Here is a 26472-nt window from a genome sequence, read left to right on the forward strand (position 1 = left end):
TCATTTGTCCACCAACCTGCCAGCTTCTTTAAAGCAGAGATCGTCTCTTTTCATCAGTTTTCCTCAAACCTTCTAATGATCTGCAAAAATGTGCGCTGGCGGGTTGCAGAATGAGTGGAAAATAGACATTCGTAAATAGACTGAAGATTACAAGCTATGTAGTAGTTAAAGCACGTGCATTAAAGTTGTTCAGCGATATCAAGGCACTACACTGACTGCCACACAACCTACCATTTTGTGGTGATGTATTTATTCCTAAAAATCTTTACTAACTCGGTAAACTCCCCACCCCACAAAGAAGCAGAGAACCAGAAGCTGCATTCCTATCTCCACAGTTAACCTTTTTTTTCTTTTTTTCTTCTCCTTAGCTGATTTTATAGAGCGGCTATATGCTAAGGAACGTCAGAAGACGCTGGTCCAGACCCACAACGTGGGAGGTACCGGTTTCCACATCATTTGATGATGATTACAAACACGGCTTGGGTCCCTAAGTCCCCTCCGCCAACCAGAGCTCCGGAACCAAATCACGAACCCCCGGAATTTCCGCCCGGACGCGCGAGCGTGTTACGACGCATCGATTGCTTTGGCCTGGCGGAGGCCTAACGGGGGAGGACGGAGCGCCGGGAGGCCAGGGCAAGGAGACGAAGTCAAGGTCTCCCTCCTGGGGAGGGAGCTTGGATTCCGGAGGCCGCGCTGGGCCCGTTGGACTAGGCGTCCGCGTGCGCGGGAAAGCTCAGACATGTCTGTACACGCGCTGCTGCGCGCCCTGCGCAAGAACAAGACCCTGCGCTACGGGGTCCCCATGCTGGTGAGCGCCGGGAGAAGAACATGCGGGGCGGGATTCCGGAAGGGGTGGGGCGTGGGGGGGCTGGGTTCCGGCGGCGGGGAGCCCGGATGCGGAAGGCGGGGAGCCCGGATGCGGAAGGCGGGGCCGGCCGCCCCGGGGCGAGGAAGGGGCTGGCGGCGGCGGCTGGAGTCTTCCCGGTTCCGTGGTCCTGGGATGTTGAGGGCCCTTTGCCCCCCTCCCCTCTCAGTTAGCAGGGAGCGAGCGCGCCGGATTTCACTCCAGCCCCCTGCTCCACCTGGACGGTGCTGCGGGTCGTGAGAACTGGCTGCCTTCCCTGAATTCGGGCATCTCCACCTTTCTTCGGCTTCCTGGTTTGGGAACCGGTGTCGTTCTTCCCGGGTGGTTGTTACGAGCGAAAATACAACCTTGTGGCGATGGGAGTGTTTAGGACCGTTGCCGGGACGCATTGTAACAGCCTTCCAAAGGCCGCTGACTTGCGGGTGATCGTTTCGAGTGTACTTTTGGCGTCCAGCCCTCCCCTGCGTTCCCCGAGGACTTCGGCCTGAAGATACAGGTTGAGGTTGACGGAGCACGAGCCGGACTTGGAACCCAGCCAGACAGCTCCCCTCCCGTGGCCCCGCCTTTTCTAAAAAAAAAAAAAAAAATTACTATTTTATTTTATTATTATTATTATTTTTTGCTATTGCACCTTGGCAAGTTATTTGCTTCGGCAAGCCTGGATGGCCTAGTAAACGAAACCATTTCAATAAAGCGTGTGGACCAAAGCCACTTTCTTTTAATAACATAACGATTTATCACTTTGATACGGATATTGGTATAGGTGCAGGTACCGCTTTTTGCATCTAAGCAGAATTAAAGAAGAAAAGTGACCTTAAAAAAAAAAAAACTGTCTTGGAGCAGCCGGGTGGCTCAGTGGCTGAGCATCTGCCTTCGACTCTGGTCATGATCCTGGGGTCCTGGGCTCCCTGCATGGAGCCTGCTTCCCCCTCTGCCCGTCTCTCTGCCTGTCTCTCTCTCTCTTTCTCTGTGTCTCTCATGAATAAATAAATAAAATCTTAAAGAAAAAGAAAAAGAAAACGGTCTTAAAAGAAAATGTCGTAATTATATTTGTGTAGATAACAGGGCATGTGTGAAAACTATCCTTTCTGTAGATTCCTCTTCCCCCTAAACGGAGATCCATTCAGAAGTGTGGTTGTGGTCACTAACTTGAGGTCACCTGCATGTCCCAGTGAAACCCCATTTGATTTTGTTTCTTGTTTTTCAAAAATCAGCAGAGCTGGGATATTAAAACCACTAGTGGGGAAGTACCTTCTGGGTACTTAGGGGTTTCCTCTTTTGTTTTATTTCAGGGAATAGAAAGTGCCACAGTAGCCTTTTCCCCAAATGTGTTACTCTGTCCTTGTCTCTACCTCCTACTGGACCTAGAGGATCATGTTTCAAAATATGAGCCCTAAATATACAAATATATCTGGAGAGGAAAATGGAGTTCAGTACTCTGAAACCAAGCACTGCTAGAAAGAACCCAAAAGATACCTCCTCTTCATCATGTATCAGTTGCACACGCCATAATGACTATTCTACATTTATCTTAGAGCTGAAATTATTTCCTCTCTTGGATAAATACTAATGCTTCCTAGGACATACAGAAGAGGACTTGGAATACCACATATACACTAATACTATTCTTCCCTTCTTGTCCAAACTACTTGAAAAGGAGGATATATTTGTTTCAGCTTCCACATTGCCCATTTAGTCTTCAGAATTTACCTTTTTGATCTGACCAGTGATGTACTGGTTCCAGCACACCAAAAAAATTAGCCCATTTTGATGTCTTCAATTCAGCGTCTTTAGGATATTCATGGTTATGCACTTGTCACCACTGTCTTATTTTATTTTATTTTTCTTTTAAAGATTTTATTTATTCATGAGAGAGAGAGAGGGGGGCAGAGATGCAGGCAGAGGGAGAAGCAAGCTCCATGTAGGGAGCCCGACATGGGACTCGATCCCGGGTCTCCAGGATCACTACCTGGGCCAAAGGCAGGCGCCAAACCGCTGAGCCACCCAAGGACCCCCACCACTGTCTAATTTTAGAATAATTTTATCACCCCAGAAGACATACCATACTCACTAGTAGTCATTTCCTGTCTACATATTTAATAACAGAATACAACATGTGGCATTTTGTAACTGACTTCTTTCACTTAGCATAGTGTTCAAGATTCATTCATGTTGTAACACGCTTCAAAACTTCATTCCTTTTAATGGTTAAATAATATTCCATCATTTGGTTAGACAATTTTATTTATCCTAATCCTATCCTATTTATCATTTTATTTATCCACGGATGAAATTTGGACTGTTAAGAAAAAAAAGAAATTTGGATTGTTTCCATTTTTGACCATAATGTGGCTATGAGCATTCATGTACAAATTTTTGTATGGATGTATGATTTCATTTCTCTTAGGTAATATACCGAGTGGTAGAATTACTGAGTCATCTGGTAACTCCATGGTTAACATTTTGAGGAACTGTGAAGCTGTTTCCCAAAGTGGCCACATCATTTTACATTCCCACCAGCAGTGAATCCTCCACCTCCTTGCCAATACTTGTTATTGTCCATCTTTTTAAAATTATATCCTTCTCAGTAGATGTGAAGGCATTTCATTGTGGTTTTTTTTTATTTTTTTTTTGTTTTTTTTTTGTTTTTTTTTTGTTTTTATTTATGATAGTCACACACACACAGAGAGAGGAGAGAGAGAGAGAGAGAGAGAGAGAGAGAGAGAGAGGCAGAGACACAGGCAGAGGGAGAAGCAGGCTCCATGCAGGGAGCCCGATGTGGGATTCGATCCCGTGTCTCCAGGATCGCGCCCTGGGCCAAAGGCAGGCGCCAAACCACTGCGCCACCCAGGGATCCCATTGTGGTTTTGATTTGCATTTCTCTTATGACATGATATGGAACATCCTTTCATACATGGTTATTGGTCATTTGTATTTCTTTTTTAGAGAAATTTTTATTCAGATCTTTTGCTCATTTTAAAATTTTTTTTTCTTTTATTCATGAGAGACACACAGAGAGAGGCAGAGACACAGGCAGAGGGAGAAGCAGGCTCCATGCAGGGAGCTTGATGTGGGACTGGATCCCGTGTTTCCAGGATCACGCCCTAGGCGGAAGGCAGGCACTAAACCACTGAGCCACCCAGGCACTCCCAAAGGCTGTTTTTCTTTTTTTAATTGGATGGAGGCTTCCTTAACACCTGGGACTAGTAAATCTTTGTCAAGGGCCTTGTTTTGGTGTGTCTTCAACACTCAGCCAGGCAGGATGCAACTCTGCCTTGAGCTTTTACTTCTTGCTTGCTCAGAGCCTCAAGGTTAGCCATATATAAGTGTTTAGGACTTTCTCATTATTTTTCCTGAGCTTATATACACCACTCGACATGGGCACAGTTCTATTTATGAGTATTTCTTTATAGATTCTCAGGAATATGTTTGAACTTTCCAGAGTCCTCTGTGGACACCTTATCTCTCCTATTTTCCTTTTAAGCTTTTTTTGGTTAGACTGTTATTTGCTCTGTTGCCTACCACTGCAGTCAGTCATGATGTTAAACAATTGCCTCTGAATTTTTTCAACATTCTTCCTGGGAGTGTTGTGCTAGCTGAGCTCTAAGTCAGGAAAACTGAAGACAGCCTCGTGACTAAGCTTTCTGTTGAACCACCAGATTGGTCAAGCAGTGACAGTTCTCAGAGAATAAAATTTTAAAGAGCCCCCAACCCCATTTGGCCCCTCCAGAGGTTACTGCTTTGTACCACTATTGCATGCTGTTTCTTTTCATGGTTACCATGGAGCTGGGGTGAACAGGTAGGAATAAAAATGCCACCAAACTTTCTGTTCTTACTGAAATTCAGTCTTCTTTAGGAAATGTTCAAAACATTACTATAAGCCTTTGCTTAATTTTCAGATTTTTGAAGTTGATTTGAGAACTTTTGCCAATCTTTTCATTGCTTTGATGGAGAAGATTTTTGGAGATTCTTCCTCTGCCATTTCACTGATGTCACCTTTTGTTTCTTTTTTCTATGTCTTTGGTGAGATTTTCTAATTTTTCATTTGTTTTAAGAACATCTGTTACTGCTTTCTGAAACATTTTTATAATGATTGCATTATTAAAATTTTTTTTAAAAGATTTTATTTGTTTATTCATGAGAGACAAGAGAGTGAGGCAGAGACATAGACAGAGGGAGAAGCAGGCTCCCCACGGGGAGCCCAATGCAGGACTTGATCTCAGGACACTGGGATCGTGACCTGAGCTGAAGGCAGACACTCAACCACTGAGCCACCCAGGTGCCCCTAATGTTTCCTTTAAAATCTTTGTCAGATCATGTGGTGCTTGGGTGGCTCAGTTGGTTAAGTGTACAACTCTTGGTTTCACCTCAAGTCATGATCTCAGTGTCCTGAGATCAAGCCTGAATGGGGCTCTCTGCCAAGCAGGGAGTCTATTTATTTGAGAGAGAGAAATCACAAGCAGGGGGAGAGGGTGAGGGAGAGGAAGAAGCAGGCTCCCTGCTGAGCAGGGAGTCCAATACAGGCTCCATCCCAGGACTCCAGGATCATGACCTAAGCTGAAGGCAGATGCTTAACCAACTGAGCCACCCAGGTACCTCTTCTTGATTCCTTCTAAAGGTGGAATGTTAATGATCAACATGTGAATATTTTTAAAGTTCTAAGATTGATTGAGATCACAAAAGAAATTAATGTAGATAGAGAAGACTAACCATTGTGCCCTGGGGTACTCTAACGTTAGAGGATTGGGTATACAGGAAAAACCAATAAAGGACACTAAGAAGTATTCTCAGGTAAAAGAAAAACCAGGTTTAAGAGAAAAGGGGGGAAATGATCAACTGTGAAATTTTACTCATGAAATAAGATGAGAACAGAGAGTCAACCATTGATTTGGTAACCTGGATGTCATTGGTGGTTGGAATGGGTCTAAGAGAGAGTGGAAGGGACAGTGAGCATCAACAACTTTGAGAAATTTTACAGCAGATAGGAGCAAGGAAAGAAGATAGTAATATGAGAAAGTGAGTCTAGAGAAGTTTGTTAATAAGTGGAGAAATAATAACATTTTTATGGTGAATCATATAATAATCAAGATTTTCATGATATAGAAAATGGAAAATTGATGAATCAGGGTCTTTCAGTACATAAGACAACATGGGATGTATTGCACAAATGAAGATATTTAGTTAGGAGTGTAGATACTGTAGTAATGAGTGGTAGGTGATGCAATACAATTCTGACACCAATCAGAATTAGCACAGACTTCACAGATTAAGGGAATAATTCTTCATGAAACTCCCCTTATTTCAGACACTAGCTGAAAGCTCTGGGATTCTTAGGCCACCTATACTTCTGATCAACTGGTTACAAATTCTTGGGTTCCTATTAACTCCCTCAAGTTCAATAATTCACTAGAATGGCTCACAGAACTCAGGAAAGCACTATACTTCAATTATAATTTTTATTATAAAGGTTACAAATTAGGAACAGCCAAAAGAAGAGACCCATAGGGCAAGGTCTGGGAGGGTCCCAAATGCAGAGTTTCCATGTTTTCTTCCTGTGAAATCAGGGCCTGCCACCCTCCCTGCACATTGATGTGTTCAACCAGGAAGCTCAACCAAGCTTCAGTGTCCAGGAGTTTTTTTTATCGGGGTTTAATCACCCAGGTATGGTTAATTGAGTCATTAGCTATATGAAGGAATTCGGTGTCTAGCCCCTTTTCCTTGGAGGTGGGGAGGTCAAGTTAATATCATATGACTTAAAGCCCCACCCTTCTAGTCATATGGTTGGTCATTCCAGCATGGCCCACCTGTATCCTGCAACTGTCGAGGGGCCTACTATGAGTCACCTCATTAGCGTAAACTCAGGCATGGTCCTTGGGACTCACCATCAATGACAAAGATATTCCTGTCACTCAAGAAATTCCAAGTTAGTACTTTCCTCCCAGGAACCCAAGACAAAGATCAGACAACTTCTTCATTATGTACCATGTGGGTACTGTGATTGCAGTAGTTCCAGAAAGAGTTCCAGAAAGAGGTAGCCTGGACTAGAATATTAGAAGAAGGTATAGTCAGAAATTGTCAAATTCAAGAATTATTTTGAAAGTGGAGGTGAGAGAACTCAGGGATGGTTTAGACATGAGATACGAAGGAGAGGAGCTTTTGAAGATCACAAAGAAGTTGGCTTGAGTCATTGGATGAGAGCAGTTGACATTTACTGGGATGTGAAAGATTGAGGCAGAAAGTTTTGGGGTAAAAGTCAAGAGGGTTTTATTATTATTATTTTTAAAGATTTTATGTATTTATTCATGAGACACACAGAGAGAGAGGCAGAGACACAGGCAGAGGGAGAAGCAGGCTCCATGCAGGGAGCTTGACACGGGACTTGATCCCAGGACTCGGGGATCATGCCCTGGGCTGAAGGCAGACACTTAACCGCTGAGCCACCCAGGCGTCCCTATTTCATTTATTTGTCAGGACAGACATTTAAAATTTTTATGTGGTCTGACTTGCTGGGTTTTAAAATTTATATCCTCAAGGTTTTGTTAGTACTTCAACTTCAAAATTTTGAAATTTTATATTTTACAATGTTTTATATCTTCATATTTCTTTAATTGGTAATATTAGTATATTTTTATAAAAAGGAAGGTAGGATCAAACTTTATTTTTATCCAAATTCCTAGACTTTTGCAGCTTTAAGTTTATGGATGAAAGCCCTTTAGGTTATTGGAGGAGATGATAAAGCAGCATTGGCAATTGGAGGGATCCTTTAAGGTTTGCCACATATTGAGAAGTGTGGTGTATTTTATTAGATCCTTTTATTAGATCCTTTTATTAGTTGGTAAGAAAATGGAGAAGCCAACTACTGTGTAGTTGGCTGATTTTGCAAAATCATGAAATTGGAAGAATTCTAGTCTTTTTTTTTTTTTTTTTTTTTTTTAAATTCATAAGAGGCACAGAGAGGCAGAGACATAGGCAGAGGCAGAAGCAGGCTCCCTGCTCGGAGCCTGATGTGGGCTCAATTCCAGGACCCCAGGATCATGCCCTGAGCCGAAGGCAGACACGCAACCACTGAGCCACCCAGGCGCCCCAAAAGAATTCTGGTCATGAAGATATGAGGCTAAAATGGAATTTCTAGCTTTACCGAGTGTAATTATAGGCAAGTCTTTTAGTTGGCTATGCTTTTATTTCCTCATCTGTTAAATGGATTTTTTTCTTAGCTTAATGCTTGTGATGATGTTATTTAAACCATAAAGTGGAATATAAGTATGGGGTACTGGGGACACCTGGGTAGCTCAGTTGGTTAAACATGCAACTTTTGGTTTTGGCTCAGGTCATGATCTCCGGGTATTTGGATCAAGCCCTGTGTCAGGCTCTGCGCTCAGTGCAGAGACTGCTTGTCTCTCTCCCTCTCCTTCTGCTCCTTCCCCACTCTCTCTCTCTCTCTCTCTCTCTCTCTCTCAAATAAATGAAATCTTTAAAAACAAACAAACAAGGCTAGGATACTGACTTTGATATTTGGTAATAGGATAAAATGTTTCCTACTGACATTGTATATATACTGCATCTACTCTGAGCAGATGAATGCTAACTCACCAGGAAAGTAACCTATTGGATTTCGTGTGAGCTGCCATTGTTGGCATTTAGATAAGTAATCTGTAGATAGACTGAATTCTGACCTTCTATTTTGTTTGATTGTTTCCTTTCTTTCAGTTGCTGATTGTTGGAGGTTCTTTTGGTCTTCGCGAGTTTTCACAAATCCGCTATGATGCTGTGAAAATTAAAGTAAGGACTGTAATTAGAGTTTGATATGTGTCTGTCTATACATATGTTCTGGCTTAGATGTATATACTCAGTGTACTAAGCTGTCTGTCTAATTTTTCAAGGTGGACATATGATCTTTGGGCTCTTATTCTTTAAGACAACATTAATCATCATATGGAAATGAATCATGAAATGCAAAGAATTCAGTAATCTTATTCATTAGAAAATTTGCAATACTGCATTCTCCAATAAAATACATTCAGCATAGTTATTTTTAGGATTTAAAAGGGACTGAAGAATGTTGGACAATTTCACTCCCATTTTATTACTCCAATTATAAATTAGCTATTTCATATTAAAAATTACCAGTAATTTTATAAATTATGTTGATATATAAAGTATAATGACATACTAATACTGAAGGAAAGGAAAATTATTTCTCATTATAAATAATGGTAGTTACCTTTTATATATATAGGTATATAACATATTTATATATTATATGTAAAATTATATATACATATATATGTGTATGTGAAATTTATTTTACTGGTGAGGCAACTGAAGCTCAGAGAGCTTAAGTAATTTACCTATGGTTATATGGCTATTGAGGTAGTGAAAAAAAAATAGAAGTAGTGCTAGGATTTTCACCCTCTATGATTATGTAGTTACTAACAAATTTAGGCCAAGTGTTACATAAGAACTCTGGTTAATTAACTCTGGTAAATTCATTCAGAAATATGTAGTTTTGGGGGCACCTGGGGGCTCAGTTGGTTAAATGTCTGTCTTTGGCTCAGGTCATGATCTCAGGTTCCTGGGATGAGCCCTGTGTCTCAGGACTCCTTGCTGAGCAGGGAGTCTGCTTCTCCCTCTCCCTGTGGTCCTCCCTCTTGTCCTTTCCCTGCTTATATTCTCTCTCTCTCGTAAATAAAATAAATAAAATAAAATAAATAAAATCTTTAAAAAAAAGAAGTATATCATTTTTGTTTGTGACTACAGCTGATATTTGAGTTATTTGTCATGCTATAAATATATATATAAATTAAATATATATAAATTAAATAAATAAAATAAATATATAAATATATATATGTATTTATGTGGGGTGCCTTGGATGGCTCAGTTGCTTAAGTGTCTGTCTTCAGCTCAGATCATGATCCTAGGGTCCTGGGATGGAGCCCTGCAGTTGCAGGGACTGCTTCTGACCCTCCCATTGCTCGTGCTTTCTCTCAAGTAAATAAAATCTTAAAAACATATATATAATTTCCTATATGCATATACATATATATAATATTTACATATAAGTAAAATTTTCTACCAGTATTACTGAAGTCTGCTAATGAAATATGTTATATAATGTATATTAATTCTATTAATTAATTATTATTGGTAGGAAAGTAAAGAGTATTAAAGACCTCTTCAGTTTTCTCAGTTAATTCATGGTTTAAGAGAAACATCAATTGAACACCAATAAAAAATAAATTTATATAAAAAAAAGGACAGAAAAAAAATAAGAGAAACATCAGCTCCAACTAGTTTTAAAGACCATAAGTATTAGAGTAAATATTAAATTTAAAAAGAATATACAATTTCTCTGCAAGAATAGAGCAATTATCAATTGTATTAGAAGTTTGTTAGCATTCCACCTATTTTATTAAGAAATTATTTCTGAGGCACCTTGGTGGCTCAGGTGGTTGAGCACCTATCTTTGGCTCAGGTCGTAATCCCAGGGTCCCCCTGCCTATGTCTCTGCCTCTCTCTCTCTCTCTCTCTGTGTCTCTCATGAATAAATAAAATCTTTAAAAAAAGAAGAAAGAATGAGTGCTAGCTAAATGGTGGAAATGATTAATATTCTGTAACACAAGCAAAGTATTGGACATATGGTCAGAGGTTCATTTTAAAAATCCCTCTCTGGCCATGGAGGACAAGATGGATGGGGATTGAACAAAGTGGGAAGGGAGACAGATCTGTTAGGGCACTTCAGCAGTAGTATACATGGGCAGTAATGGAACTTGAAATGAAACATTTGTAATGAAGATTGAAACAAATGAGTTCCAGAGCAATTTTTAGCAGCTAATTGATAGTATCTGATGACTAATATGATACATATAATATAAAACTATGAATAGATCTTGCATGGCTTGAGGTTTTGGGTTTGAGGACTACATAAATGGCAGTGTCAATCACTAGGTTAAGGAGAGAATGAATGAGATTGGGTTAAGAGGAGAGGTCTAGAAGATGAGGTTACACTAAAGAGAAGAATAAAGTTGAAAGATAAAGTTAAAAGAATGAGGTTCATTGCAATTGAGAGGACAAGGTTGGTTGAAGAGAACAAGGTTGAGAGGATGCGGTTGGTCAAGGTCTACAGAAGGAGGCTGAGTGGACAGAGTTCAGGTGAGAAGGATCAGACACAAGACCTGCGGAGATTGAGAGGTCCAAGTTGGTTGATGTTCAGAAGTCAGACTCAGGTGAAGTCAAGAGTCAGTGGGTGAGATTGAGTTCAAACAAGGTAGAGAGGATGAGGTGGACTAAATATGAGAGGGATTGACAGGTTAAGATTAATTGAAGTTGGTAGGGGTTATAAGGGTTGAGAGGTTGAGAGCAAGCAGGAGTCAAGAGGGCAAGATTGTGGAGATCAAGGTGGGACCAAGTCTGAGGTTGAGAGTACAAATGCAGATGAGGAAGATTAAGGGAGGGTAAATTCAATTGAGATGTTTTGAGGAGGGGGGAAAAGATAATTGATTCAGACTGACTGACCTGAATTTGCTTGTAACTGTTCCTGATTTTAGGACTGAAAGTGTGGCATTCCAGAAAGCAGAAATTCCTGCTTCTCAGTCATGGGTTAGGAAAGTGGAAAGGCAAGTACAGAACCCAAGAGGTAGGCTAAAAAAATAAGTGTGAAATAGATGTGGCATAGTTTATCCATCATCCTTAGTGGTGATAGTTCTTTTTTCCTCTTGACTTCTAATGCAAACAACCATAGACCCACGATAATAGATCATCATGTTACATCATTCCAAGTAGTATGACCTTAGTGTACATTTAAGTACATTATAATCCTTAGCATGAAAATCTTTTTTTTTTTACTTTAAAAGAGTACTAGTTTAAGTTTTAAGATTGTAAATGTGTGACCATGTTTTCTTAGATTTAGATCATGAGAACAATTATAATACCAATGCCTGCATGATCCAAACATCACTAAAAGAGAAAGCTAAATGATTGTGTTATTTTATTGTTTTAACTCTTTTTTAAAAAAGATTTATTTATTTAAGAAAGAAAGGGAAAGAGTGTGGAGTGTAGAGAGGGAGAGAGAGAATCTCAAGTAGACTCCCTGCTGAGCACAGAGCCTGATCCCACGACCTTGAGATCATGACTTGAGCTAAAATCAAGAGTCAGATATTCAACCAACTAAGTCACCCAGTGTCCCAATGGCTGTTATTTTAATGACAGATGGAAAGACACACACAACTGGGTTAGGGAGTTATTTATTTTTTTTAAAGAACTTCCTCTTTCTTTTTTTTTTTTTTTTAATATTTGTTTATTTATGACAGTCACACACACACACAGAGAGAGAGAGAGAGAGAGAGCCAGAGACACAGGCAGAGGGAGAAGCAGGCTCCGTGCAGGGAGCCCGACGTGGGACTCAATCCTGGGTCTCCAGGATCGCGCCCTGGGCCAAAGGCAGGCACCAAACCGCTGCACCACCCAGGGATCCCTGGATTAGGGAGTTAAATAACCAAAACAGAGCATACTGCAAAACATTCAAAAAAGAACTTGAGATTGGACATGATGAAGATATGGATGTGAAACACATTTGAAGACTGAATTACAGCCAGAATGAGATAGGCTCAGTCCCAAATAGCAGCTGCCAAGTCACCTTGTGCACACCACACTCACAAGAACGTGTGTTATCATCCTTTTCTCTCCATTGGTGTTTGAAACTGAAAACAGTTATATTTTTCTGATTCAGAGGTTAGAACTACACAAATCCTGTGAGTAACAAAGGGGCAATTGTGGTACCTGATGTGCTGACCCCCTTCAGTGTAGAGCTGATTCTATTAAATTTTACCAAGGATCTTGCTTTCTGTAGAATATCAAGTGATGGTTTGAATCATGGCAACAAAGTGTTTATCTTAGCTCTTAGGTATTCCAATTTGAAATGGGATTCCAAATTGTCTGATTTCTTTGAAGAATTTAATGAAACTACAGAAAACATAAAAAATTGTTGATATTTTGTCAGATGTTGCTTTTGCCCAGTTTTTTCTCTACTTCCTTTATGAGACTCTAATCCAGATGTATCCAACATTTTTAATAGCTTTTTTTATGTTTTGTTTTTCCCCATTCTTTTTTTAGTTTTAATTTTTATATTCTCTGTTCTATCTTCCAGTCACTAACCCTGTCTTTTGCTGTGTCCAATCTCTTATTAAAGTTATTCGTTGACTTAGTGATTTTAGTTATAGTATTTTTTTTTGTTTTGAAAAGCACATTTAGCTCTTTTTTAAAATTGATTTTATTTATTTAAGAGAGAGAGAACATGAGCAGGAGAAGGATGGTGGGGGAGAGGCAGAGGGAGAGAGAGAAGCAGACTCCCAGCTGAGCATGGAGCCTCCTGCAGGTTTCCATCCCAGGACCCTGGGATCATGACCTGAGCTAAAGGCAGACACTCAACCAACTGAGCCATGCAGATGCCCCAAAGTACATTTAATTCTTCACTATATATTCTAATACTCTGGAGAAATCTTCAATGAAGTCATGTTTTCACTTTTTCCTTTAGTATCTTGAATATATATGAGTTACTTTAAAATCCTATCCCCAAAATACATTAACTATAGATCTGCTTTTATTGTCTAATTTTTTACTCTTGTTGGTTTTGTGAGTATATGTTCTGTCTTTGAACATACCTTGTAATTTTTAAATTAAATATTAGGTATTGTTTGTAAACAGTTGTAGAGATTCCAGGTGATATTGTTTTCCTCCTGAAAGGGTTTATCCTTTTTTCTGGTAGGCAGATAGACTGGAGGCTAATCCCCTTACTACTCTCCAGGAGTGAGTTTTTTTTTTTTTTTTTTTTTTTTTTTTTTAGGCTATATTTATTCATGAGAGACACAGAGAGGCAGAGACAAAGGCAGAGGGAGAAGCAGGCTCCCTGTGGGGAGCCTGATGTGGGACTCATCCCAGGACCCCAGATAGTACTCTGAGGCAAAGGCTCAACTGCTAAGCCACCCAGGAGTCCCTTTTTTTCTTTTTTTCTTTTTTTCAGGAGTCAGTATTAAGGTTGATCACTTCTATTTTTATTGGCCACTTAGGTTTCCTTTTTTGTTTATCCTCTATTGTGATATTTCAGCTCTTAGTTGCTCATTTTTCCTGTGGCTTGTTGGCCTTTTTCATTTTGTTTTGTAAGATTTCTTTATATATGCCAGATTATAAAATTTTTAGTCATCTTAATGGTATCTTTTGATGAACAAATTTTAGTGTAATCTATTTTATTCCTTTTGTACTTTATAGTTACTTTTTTTGTCCTTTTAAGAAGTTTCTTAACTCCAAGTATATTTTTCCAAATATAATCTTCAAATATAATTTTTTACTCTAAAATATAAATATTTTTGTATGAATGCTAAAATTTTTATTTTGCCTTTTGTACTCAGATCTGCAGATATAAAACCCAAATGGGATTGATTTTTTTTTCTTTTTTTGTATACGGTTTGAGGAATTGTGATGTTCTGATTTATAAAGAAATATGTAGTTAGTCTTTGCCCTAGTTTCTGGCACTGAGCTAAAATCCCTGGAGTTTCCCAAGTGCTGAGAGCAATCAAGGTGTCTCTTGTTCTCCTAGTAAACTTATGAAATGCCCCTGGGTAACTTAAAGATGGAGGCTGGTTGCTAGGAGAGCCAGCCTTGTGAGACAGTATTGAGTTTTCAGTCCCACCCCTTGACTTCCATAGAGGGGAGTAAGGCTAGAGGTTGAATCAGTTGCCAATGGCAAGGACTCAGTCAATTATCCCTGTGTAATGATGCCTGCATAAAAACCCAAGAAGGTAGGGTTTGGACAGATTTCTAACTGGGGAACTGGTAGAGGTGCTGGGAGAGTGGCTGTCCTAGAGAATACCTCTTCCATCTGGCATTTTATACATAAAATGTTTCAATTTTGTGAGCTGCTCTAGCAAATGGATCAAACTCTGGGAGGGGTTGTTGGAACCTCCAGTCTATAGCCAGTCAGAAGTACAGGTGACATCCTGGATTTGCAATTTGTGTGTGAAGTGGAGGGGAGGGCTGTCTTGGATGACTAAGCCCTTAACCTATGGGATCTGACTCTATCTCCAGGTAGGTGGTATCAGAATTGAGTTAATTGCTTGGTGGTTTGGAAAAAACCCACATGCATTGGAGGAACTATAACCGAGCTGATTGTAACTACACTAATGTGAGTCCATTTGCTCCTTGGTGAGTTACAGTTAGAGATTACAGTAGGTGATCTACAGGTAATTACAGCAGGTGGAGTTGTCACACACAGGAAACTTTATTTGCAACAGATAAGGAGATCACAGGAATAACTTCCAAATCCGTGACTACCCAAACATGGGTGAGAGAGTTCTTTTTATTTAAGTTTAGGATGAATATTCAGAAAGAGGAGCTTTGTCATCACACATAAAGGCAGGAATAAGGTTGTGTAGATATACTTAGAAAACATGCCTATACCTTCATCCTATATTATGAAGCCTTTGCTCCTCCTGGGGCAGAGACTTTAACATTATGATGAAGCAGAGTAACTGTTGGACAAGGGGAAGGAGCTATGGACATGATCTGTGAGCCAGTATGAACTGGATGGGGTCTTGGACTGGTTATCTCATGTAAGGTATGCAGAGCCTTGCTTGTTCCTGGGCTGGAACTGATGAGGAAACAGAAGGCTAGCTGAGGACAATGCAGAAGCTGACACTCTGTAACCCCCTACCTTCTCCCTTCTCCCCAGGTGGGATGTGTGTGACATTCCTCAGGCACTCCTGGCTGCCCTAAAGTTAAGGAAAGGAAAAACAAATAGTTAACTTACAGAGATCATAATCCTGCAAGACATGAGTCTCCCTCAGGTTACAGATATCTTAGTAATTTAAAAGAACAAAGCATTTTTTTTTTTATCAATAACCTAGCTTCCAGAAGGAAATGTAGATACCATTAAATGTCCTTATAACCTGCAGCCCACTGACAGATACTTGAAGTGGGCAGAGTGTAATGTTCCTCCAGGAAGCTCCCAACTATCTTAATTTTAATGCCCTGCTAGAAGGAAAAAAACCCTTAACTTGACAATGGCAAGGCCACCAGTATCCTGTGAGTCTTCTTTAACATATGAAAATCCTTTTGAAACCTCCCTTTTCCTTACCTCCCCCAATTCCCAAGTATGTAATGAACCACCCCTCACAACCTCCAGGGCAGTAGCTCTTCCAGCCCATGGGTCCTGTCCCCATGCTTTAATAAAACTACCATTTTGCACCAAAGACGGCTCAAGAATTCTTTCTTGGTGGTCGGCTCCGGACCTCACCCCAGCAAACCTCACCTATGTTCCGAAGCTGCATCAGACCATATCACCTGACCCAGAGTCCAAGCTTCTGAAGGGACAGCCAGTGTATTTGTTAGTGGGGTCTGAAAAGAAACAGTAGCTGATGACAGAGAGTTCTTTGAAAAACAAGCTTTAGGGACTCCTGGGTGGCTCAGTGGTTGGGCTTCTGCCTTTGGCCCTGGGTATGATCCCAGGAGGCTGGATGAGTCCCACATCGGGCTCCCCGCAGCGATCATGCTCCTTCCTCTGCCTATGTCTCTGCCTCTCTCTCTGTGACTCTCATGAATAAAGAAAATCTTAAAAAAAAAAAAAAAAAAGAAAAAAAAACAAGCTTTAAATTTTCTGCTAGTTCAATCCTGCAAAGACAACTCAAGAATATGCTAGGTCAGTCTTTACTTTTGAAACAGCACTGGAAGTTTTTACCATTGATTTTTTTTTTTTTTTTTGTCTCTGATATGTTAGACTATCTACTAGCCTATTAGAGACAGTTTTTGCATTCCCTTTGTTCTCTTAAAATTCTTAACTACCGTGGGGTTTTTTTGTTTTTTGTTTTGTTTTGTTTTTTCATTTCTTTGTAATTCTCACATCCCCCTAGATAGTTCTGCAAGAAGTATGCTTGGGCAAGTAGAGTTGGTAAGGCACAGTTTGGGGTGGGGGTGTGTGGGGAGAATGGTGGGAGGGGATAGCTGGGGACCTAAAATGACTTCTTTTGTATCAAAAAAGCTATGTCTGGGTCTTTCTTTTTCTGGGGACACCTAACTCTGCTTATAGGATTTCTTCCCTAATGTGGACAACAAGTTGTCCGAGTACCATTTAGAGACAACATTTTTTCCTTCCTGCTCTTCTGTGCCTATTTTGTTGTCTGTTCTGTTTTATTAGTTTATTTACAAATTCCATTGTGGTTTTCAAATTAACTGTGCCTTCTTGGGCAATGAGCTCACCTTGATCATGGTATACTGTCTTTTGGTATGTTGCTGAATTCTTTTTATAGTGTGTTCTTCAGGAACTCTGCATTAGTGAAGTTGGCCTGTCCTCTTACTGTCTTTTTCAAGTTTTGACTTCAAGCTTATGCTCACCACATAATTAGAAGTTTTTTTTGTACACTGGCATTATTTCTTTAGTAGAATCCATTGGTAAAGCCATCTGAACCTGGGTTTTTCTTTATGTGAGATTTTATTTTATTTTATTTTTTTATGTGAGATTTTAAAGTACAGATTCAGCTCTTTATATGTTATAATACTGTTTATTTTTAATTTTTATTTATTTATTATTTAAAAGATCTTATTTATTTATTCATGAGACACACACACAGACACAGACACACACACACACACACATACACACACACACAGAGGCAGAGACATAGGCAGAGGGAGAAGCAGGCTTCATGCAAAGAGCCCGATGTGGGACAAGATCCCGGGACTCCAGGATCACGCCCTGAGCCAAAGGCAGATGCTTAACTGCTGAGCCACCCAGGTGTCCCTATTTTAATTTTTTTTTTTAATTTTTTTTAATAATACTGTTTAAATAGTTTATTTTTCTCTGTTACATGTTAGAAAGTTGTATTTTTCTATGCATTTGTCCATTTTGTCTAAATTTGCAGGTTTATTGGCCTAAAAGTATTCATATTATCCCAGTATCTATTACCCATAAAATTTATGTTGTTGATCTTTTCATTCTAACTCTTACTTCTCTTCTAAGTCAATTTTACTTGAGATTTATCAACAGCTTTTGGTTTAGCTGGTTCTTTTGTCATGCATTTTTTTGACCTTTAATTAGTTCTGTTCTTAATTTACTTTTTCCTTTGAGTTTTTTTTCTTTTTTCTGACTTTATGAGGTAGTTCTCAGCTCATTACCTTTCCATCTTTTTTTGTAATATATGCTTGTAAGCTGATGAATTTCCTTTTAAATATGGGCTTAGCTATGCCATGCAAGTTTAATATGTTATATGTTCACAATCATTTTTTTTCAATTGTTCATAAGCTATTTAGAAGTGTTTTTCCTTAGTTTATATGTATAGGGGATTTTCTAGTTAAATTACTTTTTTATTGATTTCTAACTTCAATGCATTGTAATCAAAGAATATTTTCAATGAGTTCATTCTTTGAGATTTGTTGAGACTTGCTTTGTGACCCAGCATATGATCAGTTTATATATAAACAATGTGTGCTTGATAAGAATGTATATCTGGCATTGTTGGGTATATTTTAAAAATTAATAAATACATCCATTTGGTCAGGTTTGTAGTGTTTTCTCAAATTTTCAGTAGTATTGACTTTTAAAATCTTTTTTTTCTATCTGCTACTGAGAAAATTGTGCTAACATCTCACTATTACTCCATTTCATGATATTAGGCACATTTAATTTCAGAGTTATTACATCTTGATGAAGATTTGAGTTTTTATTGTGAGGAAACTTCTGTTAAAAAACAAAATTCAAATAAATTTAAAGATCAAATTGCTTTTATTCAGTGATTCATGAATCAGGCAAATGGAAAGGAGATCTGAAGAGCTGTATAAAATAGAACACTGTAGGATGAATAGAGCAGAGACAAAGAAAGAGTACATTATTTCATCTTTCTTTGGGGGACAGGAGGGACAATCAGGTAGTTTATTTACCTTACTACTGCTGACCAGGAAATTCCAGACTGACTGGTTAAGATTACATTCCTGAGGGAGGATAGAACTTATATTAGATATTATGTTTCAGTTTGGTGACATGAGCTTAGCATAACTGACTATTTGGGCCTCTTGTCTTTTTCTTTATTTTTTTTTTTAAAGATTTCATTTATTTATTCATGAGAGACACATAGAGAGAGGCAGAGACAGAGGCAGAGGGAGAAGCATGCTCCATGCAGGGAACCTGACGTGGGACTCGATCCCAGAACTCCAGGATCATGCCCTGAGCTGAAGGCAGATGCTCAACTACTGAGCCACCCAGATGTCCCTCTCTTGTCTTTTTCTTAATACTTGGCTTGCTAATAATGCTTTTTTTTCCCTTAAAGCCTGACTTCATTAGCTTTCTATTTAATCTTAACTGTTCTATAAACTTAAGTTTTAAATAGATCTTTTATAAACAGAATATATGTTTTTAATAGTCTTATTTTTTAATGGATTATTAAATCCATTTACATTAAATGTAATTTTTTATACATTTGGGTTTAAATATGCTTTCTTTTGGTGTGCTGTTTGTTACAATTATTTCTGTTTGCTGTTTTTTAGTTCTCTTTTAGATTAATAATATTTTATTAATTTACTGTTGTTCTGTTAGTTTGAAAGCTATTTTTACTCTTCCACTAGAGATTCCTCCAGAGATTTTTGTGGGTTTTAGTTTTTGTTTTTCCTCCTACTATGTGGTCTTGAGGGGAGAAAGGATATGCTGTCCCAAAATGAGCCATTTGGGCATGTGAATTGTTTTCAGCTGAAGTTAAAACCCAGTAGACTGTGGGAAAGCTTTTTATCTCTCCTTTAACTGCCTAAAACAACTTAGATGGAGGCCTATACTAGGAAGAGACCTATTACCAGATATAACTTTTTATATCAGAAAGACTTACCTGCGTGGCATGGTAGACATTTGTTTACCAAACATATGCTCTTTTCATCTTCCTGTGAATTGTCTTCTTACCCTTTTAAGTCCCAGTTCCATATCTCATTTTCCTTAGCTTAGAATGATATATAATTGCCTGACTCAATTGCCTGGCTACCTGTGAGTGTCTTTACGGGCCTCCATACATACATAATTAAATTAGTTTTTCTCCTATTCCTCTATTTTATGTCAGTTAATTATTAGGCCAGCCAATGAACCTAGAAGGGAAGAAGGAAAAATCCCTCCCCAACCATCAGATTTTTGGTGTCAGGGTAACAAAGCTGGCTTCATAACATGAATTGGGTTGCCTCCTTTTTTATTTTCTGGAACAGATTGTGTAAAATTGGTGTTACTTCCTTAAATATTTTATAGAATTTACCAGTGACACCTCCTGTGCTTCAGTCTTTCTTTTTAAAAATGCATTTAGCTATGGATTTAATTTTTTTTAAATAGAAAAGACTATTCTGGTTATGGATTCTTTTTTCTGACATTTCCTAATTGGTTTTCACTTGAGTAAAGAAACCCTATTGATTTTGTATGTAGATCCATGCACGTTGATTGATTTTTGTGTGTCAATCTAGCCACTTTGTTTAATTCTATTAACTGTAATCATCGTAAATATTCTTAATAAAGAAACATTAGAAGTATTCTCATTTAAATTTAATTAAATTTAAGCTAAGAATAAGAAAAGAATATCCATAATTATAGCTACTTTTTTAGTACTATTTTAGAGGTAATAGCCTCATAGCATGGATAGTCAAACAGCAAAAAGAAGTAAGTGGTATGAAGTTTAGAAAGAAAGAATTGAAAATGTGATTATGTGCAGATGAAATGTTGCCTGCCAAGAAATTTGTCCGCTCAAGAAGATTAAAACTATCAGAATGAAAAAGATGGTTCAACAAGGTGACTCTTCACTTTTTTAAAAATTAATTAATTTATTTATTCATGAGAGACATTGAGAGAGAGGCACAGACATAGGCAGTAGGAGAAATAGGCTCCCCGCAGGGAGCCCAATGTGGGACTCCCTCCTGGATCCTGAGATCAGGCCCTGAGCCAAAGGCAGATGCTCAACCACTGAGCCACCCAGGCGTCCCCCTAGAACAAGTTCTATTCTTATAAATATCTTGTGTGTATTTGAGGGGAAATGGCAATCTAAATATTTTCTGGGCTCAAAATTCGTTATATGCCTATTAGAAAAATCCTATTATTTTATTTATATCTTCAATAATCACATTATAATCTGCTTGATCTATTAGATTCTGTAAAAGTTATGTTAAGCTCTTCTAGAATGTTTGTGTTTATTTCTTACATTTTTATCCATTTCACTGCATATATTTTAAAGTAGTGTAGTCACATATCTTATAATTCTTTCTTTTTAAAGGTTTTATTTATATATTTGAGAGAGCAAGAGAGAGTGAGAGCACAGGGTGAGGGGGAGCAGAGGGAGAGGGAGAATTATAAAATATGCGTAGGCTGCCTGATGTGGGACTCAATCCCAGGACCCTGGGATCATGACCTGAGCCAAAGGCAGATGCTTAACTGACTGAGCCACCTAGGCACCCTTATATTTTATAATTCTTTTTTTAAATATATTTTATAATTCTTAGATATTTTTGAAAAGTTCCATTTATCAATATAAAATGTTCCTTTTTGATACTGTTTGCCTTGAACTCTGTTTTGTTCATTGTAAATACTGCTATTTATTGATCACTGTCCCCACAGTTTTGTTTTATTTTTTGCTATAATTTTTATAACCCTCTACTGTCAGCCTGTGCTTTCATTCTTTTCTAAGTGCATTTCTTATAAGTAGTGTATAGCTGTATTATTTTTCAGAGTTCAGAAAATCTCTCATAGTTAATAGATGAGTTCAATATTTACTATAATTATTGATGTTTGTATATATTTCTACCACTCAAAACTGAGTGAGAAAAAAATCAAACAGAAGTCAAGAAAAAAGAAAAAAGATAAAATAGTAAAAATAAAACTGAGTTTGAAAGTAATCCTCCCTCAATAGCAATACTGAAGATATAATTCTATCATCTTTTAGTATACAAAGTTGCTAATGAGCAGTCTTTTTTCTAATCCATACTCCTTTGTAAGTATACAGTCTTTACACTCTTTTTTGATTTTGAGATTTTCTTTTTTATCCTTAGTATTCTAAAGTTTTACTGTTACTTAAGAATGGGTTGTTTTTATTTTGTTGCAGTTATTTTTTATTGTGTTGTTTCAATCTGGGGACTCATGTTTTTCTAAATGTTAATTAATTACTGGTCAATTATTTAATTATATCCCTTCTTCCATTCTCTTTGTTATCTAATTCTGAAACCCCTCATAGATGTGTGTTGGAATTTTTGAGTCTAGCTTTCATAATATACTTTTTCTTTCATTCATCCCAACTCTTGTGCATCATTCTAATGGAATCCTCAGGTTGTATTTGTAGTGTATTAATTTGGTCTTAAGCTGTGTTCAGTCACAATTCTGCTATTGCGGGATCCCTGGGTGGTGCAGCGGTTTGGCGCCTGCCTTTGGCCCAGGGCGCGATCCTGGAGATCCGGGATCGAATCCCACGTCGGGCTCCCGGTGCATGGAGCCTGCTTCTCCCTCTGCCTATGTCTCTGCCTCTCTCTCTCTCTCTGTGACTATCATAAATTAAAAAAAATAAAAAATAAAAAAAAAACAATTCTGCTATTGCATTTATTTTAATTTGGGTTTTGTTGTTTATTGATTTTAGCAATCACATTCTTCTTTCCCAAACACTTTGCCACATACAGGTAACATGGCATCAGCTCCTATTTACCACAATGGAATCCTGTCCAATTTTTTCTTAAATACTTCTTTATTTCAGGTGTATTGAAGGTATCCTTTTTTTGTTTTCAAGAGCAGCGTTATATTTATTGTACTTTTTATATTACTTATATGTAATAACATCATTTAGGGTGATGGTTAACAGCATGGACTGTGGGGGCACAAGGCCAAGGCTCAAAGCCAATTTCTTCCTCTTCAACAAGTAATTAAAACTCTATGTCCCATTATCTTTACTTGTGATCATTATCATAATAATTATCTTGTATATTTTTGTGAGTACTAAAAGATAATATATGTCAAAATGCCTGGCACGTAAAAAGTGCTCAGTAGAAATTAGCTGCTGATAGCTGTAGTAGTAGTGGTAGCAGTATGCTAGTTATCACTATATGATTCATCTGATGGTGGAGATTTTATCATATGTTTGTGATCTGCCATACAATCCCAACCATCCCTTATATGACTTTTTAAATTCAAAATTGGATCTAACAGACTTAAACAACTTATGGCTCTTCTTTCTTTTCTACAGATTGATCCAGAATTAGAAAAAAAACTGAAAATGAACAAAGTGTCACTGGAATCAGAGTATGAGGTACATATGTTAACATGTTATATGTTAATGTAATCTCTCTTTTGTAACAGTTTTCCAAGTCAGTGACTAATTCTGTCTTGAGGTGAACTTAAATTATTACTAGTGCAGAAAAAATTATTTACCTTAAACAATATAGTATTGGGACAACTGTGTGGTCATTTGAAAACAAAATAAAAATGGATCTGTATTTAATATATCAGAATGAATAAATTCTAGGTGGAACAGAATTTAAAAGTACAAAAAGGCTAAAAATACTAGGAGAAAAAATAGAGATTCTTTTTGGTAGTCTTGAGTCAGAAAAGCTGATTTAAATGTGATACAAAATTCAAAAGCTTTTAAAAGTAAAGATTGAGGAATGTATATATAAAAACTCAAAAGTTTAACCTAAAAAAATAATGTATATAAAGTCACTAGTTAGATGAGGAGTCCTAAAAATATTGTATATTTTATCATGATGAATTAACTTATTTAAATATGAAAAGCATCTACAGATCAATATGGAAAAGTTTAATATTTTAGTTGGTCAGTGGAACATGGGCAAAGAATGTAAAGCTTCAGAGAAAAGGAAAAAAATACCATTCTTAAACATATGACAAGATACTAAACTTATAGGAAAGTTAGTTAAAATTATAATGGGGTGTTATTGTCCACCCATCTGATTAGCAAAAATGAAAGTGTTTAATAGCACATGGTATTACAGCATGTGGTGAGGGAAGATGTTCTCCATTTCTTATAGTTTGTTGATTTTTTGGCTGTGGATCATATTTCCCTCTTTCTTTGTATGTTTTGGTATTTTTCCTTGAAAGGTGAACATTGTGAATAGTACATTGAAGAGACCTGTGAAGATTGTTGATTCTCATTTTAGCACGCAGTTCCATTATTGGATAATCATTTTGAGCTTGGCTTTATCTTTTTAAGGGAAGATCTATGAAAGGCTTTGGTGTTTCCTAAAGTTCTGTAACTCTATGGGACTCATTCTCCAAATTGTCTCCCTAGAGGATCTTGTCAGAGGTTGGCTTTAAGCTCTTTTGGTGTGAGTCGAAAGTAGGTCTTACTCTTGGCATAATCCTTATTCCTAAAGAGTAGCGTTTTTGGTGTCTCAGATGTATGTTAAAGTAGCAGCTAGATACTTAGCTAGATACTATCTTTACCTGATAGTAAAGAGAGGTCTCCAGTGTAGCAGGGCTGAAAATCCAACAGTAACACCGCTTTTCATCAGCACTTCTTGATTCTGTATCATGCACAATTCTGTAGCAGTTGGTTGCTAAGTGGTAAGCCTTAGATGGTCTTGCCCAACACACGTACAGGATAGTCTTCAATGACTACATGTTTTACAAAATTCCACAGAGACTCTTTCAATTACTAAAGATCTTTGAAGACTGAAACACTTATGTGAAGTTGTTCTGTCAGCCTTGCAGCCTTGCATCTTTGAAGACTGAAACACTTTTATGTGAAGTTGTTCTGTCAGCCTTGCATCCTGTCTAAGAATAATTCTTAAGTTCTCTTGAACATATATATCTTATGTTATCTGGGTAAAGGTCATTCTTTCTTTAAGCCTTTTAATAACTTTGGATAATTTCATAACTATACTTGAAAATAATTGACTCCCTTGCACTTTAAATTAGTAGAACTTTGTTTATCCACATATATTTAATAAAGACTCCTAGCGAAATTCTAAGTGACCTTTAGGGAATGGTTTCAGTTCCCCACTTCCCCATTATTTTGTCCAAACTTGTAACTTGTTACTTCTCAATCTGTAAGCACTTTGTGATGTAGTGATGCTAGGGAAGGTTTGGGAGTAAATTTTCCTTTAGTTATTTTGAAAACCATAGAATTTAAGAATTGAAGACACCATGTAGACCATTTGGTTGAGCCATTTTATTATTACTTATGAGGGAATTAATGCCCAGATGACTTAAATCACTTGCCCAAGGTTATATAGCTTGTTAGTAAAAGAGACATGCTTATTATCCAAGTGTCAATGTAAATTTGTATCATTTTCCCTATATCTGGATATAAGCTATTCTGTGTTATCTGAGCCTCTTTTTCTATTTTATTTACTCAATAAGTCCAGAATAATCAAAGCAGATATAGGAAAGTTAGTATCAGAGTGGTGTGGAAGGATGAAGAAACATTTATATTCTATCCTTTATCTTACCTTCATTTCTGTGCTGAGAGGCATTTCACACTAACTGTGAAGGTACAATGATCCAAACTGTAGTTGAAGCTAGGTTTTATTGACTGAAAGGGATTTACTCCCGGCATCTGTGGGGAATGTCCTTTCATTTGCAGGCTCAGGCTTATTTCTCAGCTGCAGGATAAATCATCATTTCTTCATTTTAGCAGATTGTAGGGTCTCCACCTTTGTTCTTTTCCTCTCCTTTACTACTCTCACCCATGCTAACCCATGCTAGTCATTATTATGGTGAAACAGCCTTTAGAGTTGGACTCTTATTTTCCCGGCTTCTTGCCTTTCTTTGTGCTCTCAAAAATAAAATATGTAGACTCTTTCTCTAATTTGGTAATTTTATTCTGATGGGGAAGGGGAAAGTATGAAAGATAGTCTAGTTAATATCAATAGCAAACAAGAGAAATTCTAAATCCTAAGAGATATGCCATTACTTCAGTTATTATGTGTGATATGCAGTTGACTTGTTAAAATTACAATTGAGGGCCTATTGGATTTTTTCCACTCACTTATTTATTCATTCATTCAGTAATGTCCTAATAAAAGTCACAGGGATTTTACCCTAATATATATACTTTAATTTTTGTGACCCTACAGAAAATGAAGGACTCCACTTTTGATGACTGGAAGAATATTCGAGGACCCAGGCCTTGGGAAGATCCTGACTTCCTCCAAGGACGAGATCCAGAAATCCTTAAGACTAAGACAACTTGACTAAATTGATTCTTTTTTTTTTTTTTTTTTTTTTAACAAAAATGTTATCTACCAACCGGAATACCCACTACATATTCAATGGGAAGAAAATTTCAGAACTGCAGAAGCCTGGTTATGAGTAATGTGATGACAGATAATCTTGATAAAAAGTCGCAGTAACATCAGGCAGTGATTTTATGTCAAACCTATGTGGGAAATTAATATCGATCACAGGCTGATGGGAGTTTTGGTTTTACTTATAGTCCCTCACGTGGTATAAAATCAGTCTCCAAAGTATCACCTGATGATTGTATTGATACTATTAAAACATGTTAAGAAAATTATATTGCTCTTGGTTAAGGCAAAAATTATGATGTAGTACATATTATATATAGATATGGCAAATTTATTCAAGTATTCCATAAATGACTACAGTTTGGAAA

The 26472-nt window shown here is 37.7% G+C and overlaps 1 protein-coding gene across 2 annotated transcripts; it reads left to right on the forward strand.

Annotated features, from left to right (window-relative positions):
* The first annotated feature begins 589 nt into the window (after positions 1–589).
* Positions 590–26472, forward strand: LOC121492912 (cytochrome c oxidase assembly protein COX16 homolog, mitochondrial). Of its 2 annotated transcripts, XM_041758219.1 has the most exons (4): positions 592–808; positions 8573–8644; positions 23086–23148; positions 25934–26472. In XM_041758219.1, exons 1-4 carry the CDS (start codon positions 740–742, stop codon positions 26048–26050), a joined length of 321 nt encoding a protein of 106 aa, XP_041614153.1. In that variant the 5' UTR covers positions 592–739; the 3' UTR covers positions 26051–26472. The 2 variants fall into 2 exon arrangements, with proteins under 2 accessions (XP_041614155.1, XP_041614153.1); XM_041758221.1 differs by lacking the exons at positions 8573–8644; positions 23086–23148; positions 25934–26472 and adding an exon at positions 1035–1572 and having other exon boundaries at positions 590–808.

This window comes from Vulpes lagopus, chromosome 6, assembly GCF_018345385.1.
Source record: "Vulpes lagopus strain Blue_001 chromosome 6, ASM1834538v1, whole genome shotgun sequence".
In the NCBI taxonomy this organism is placed as follows: Eukaryota; Metazoa; Chordata; class Mammalia; order Carnivora; family Canidae; genus Vulpes; species Vulpes lagopus.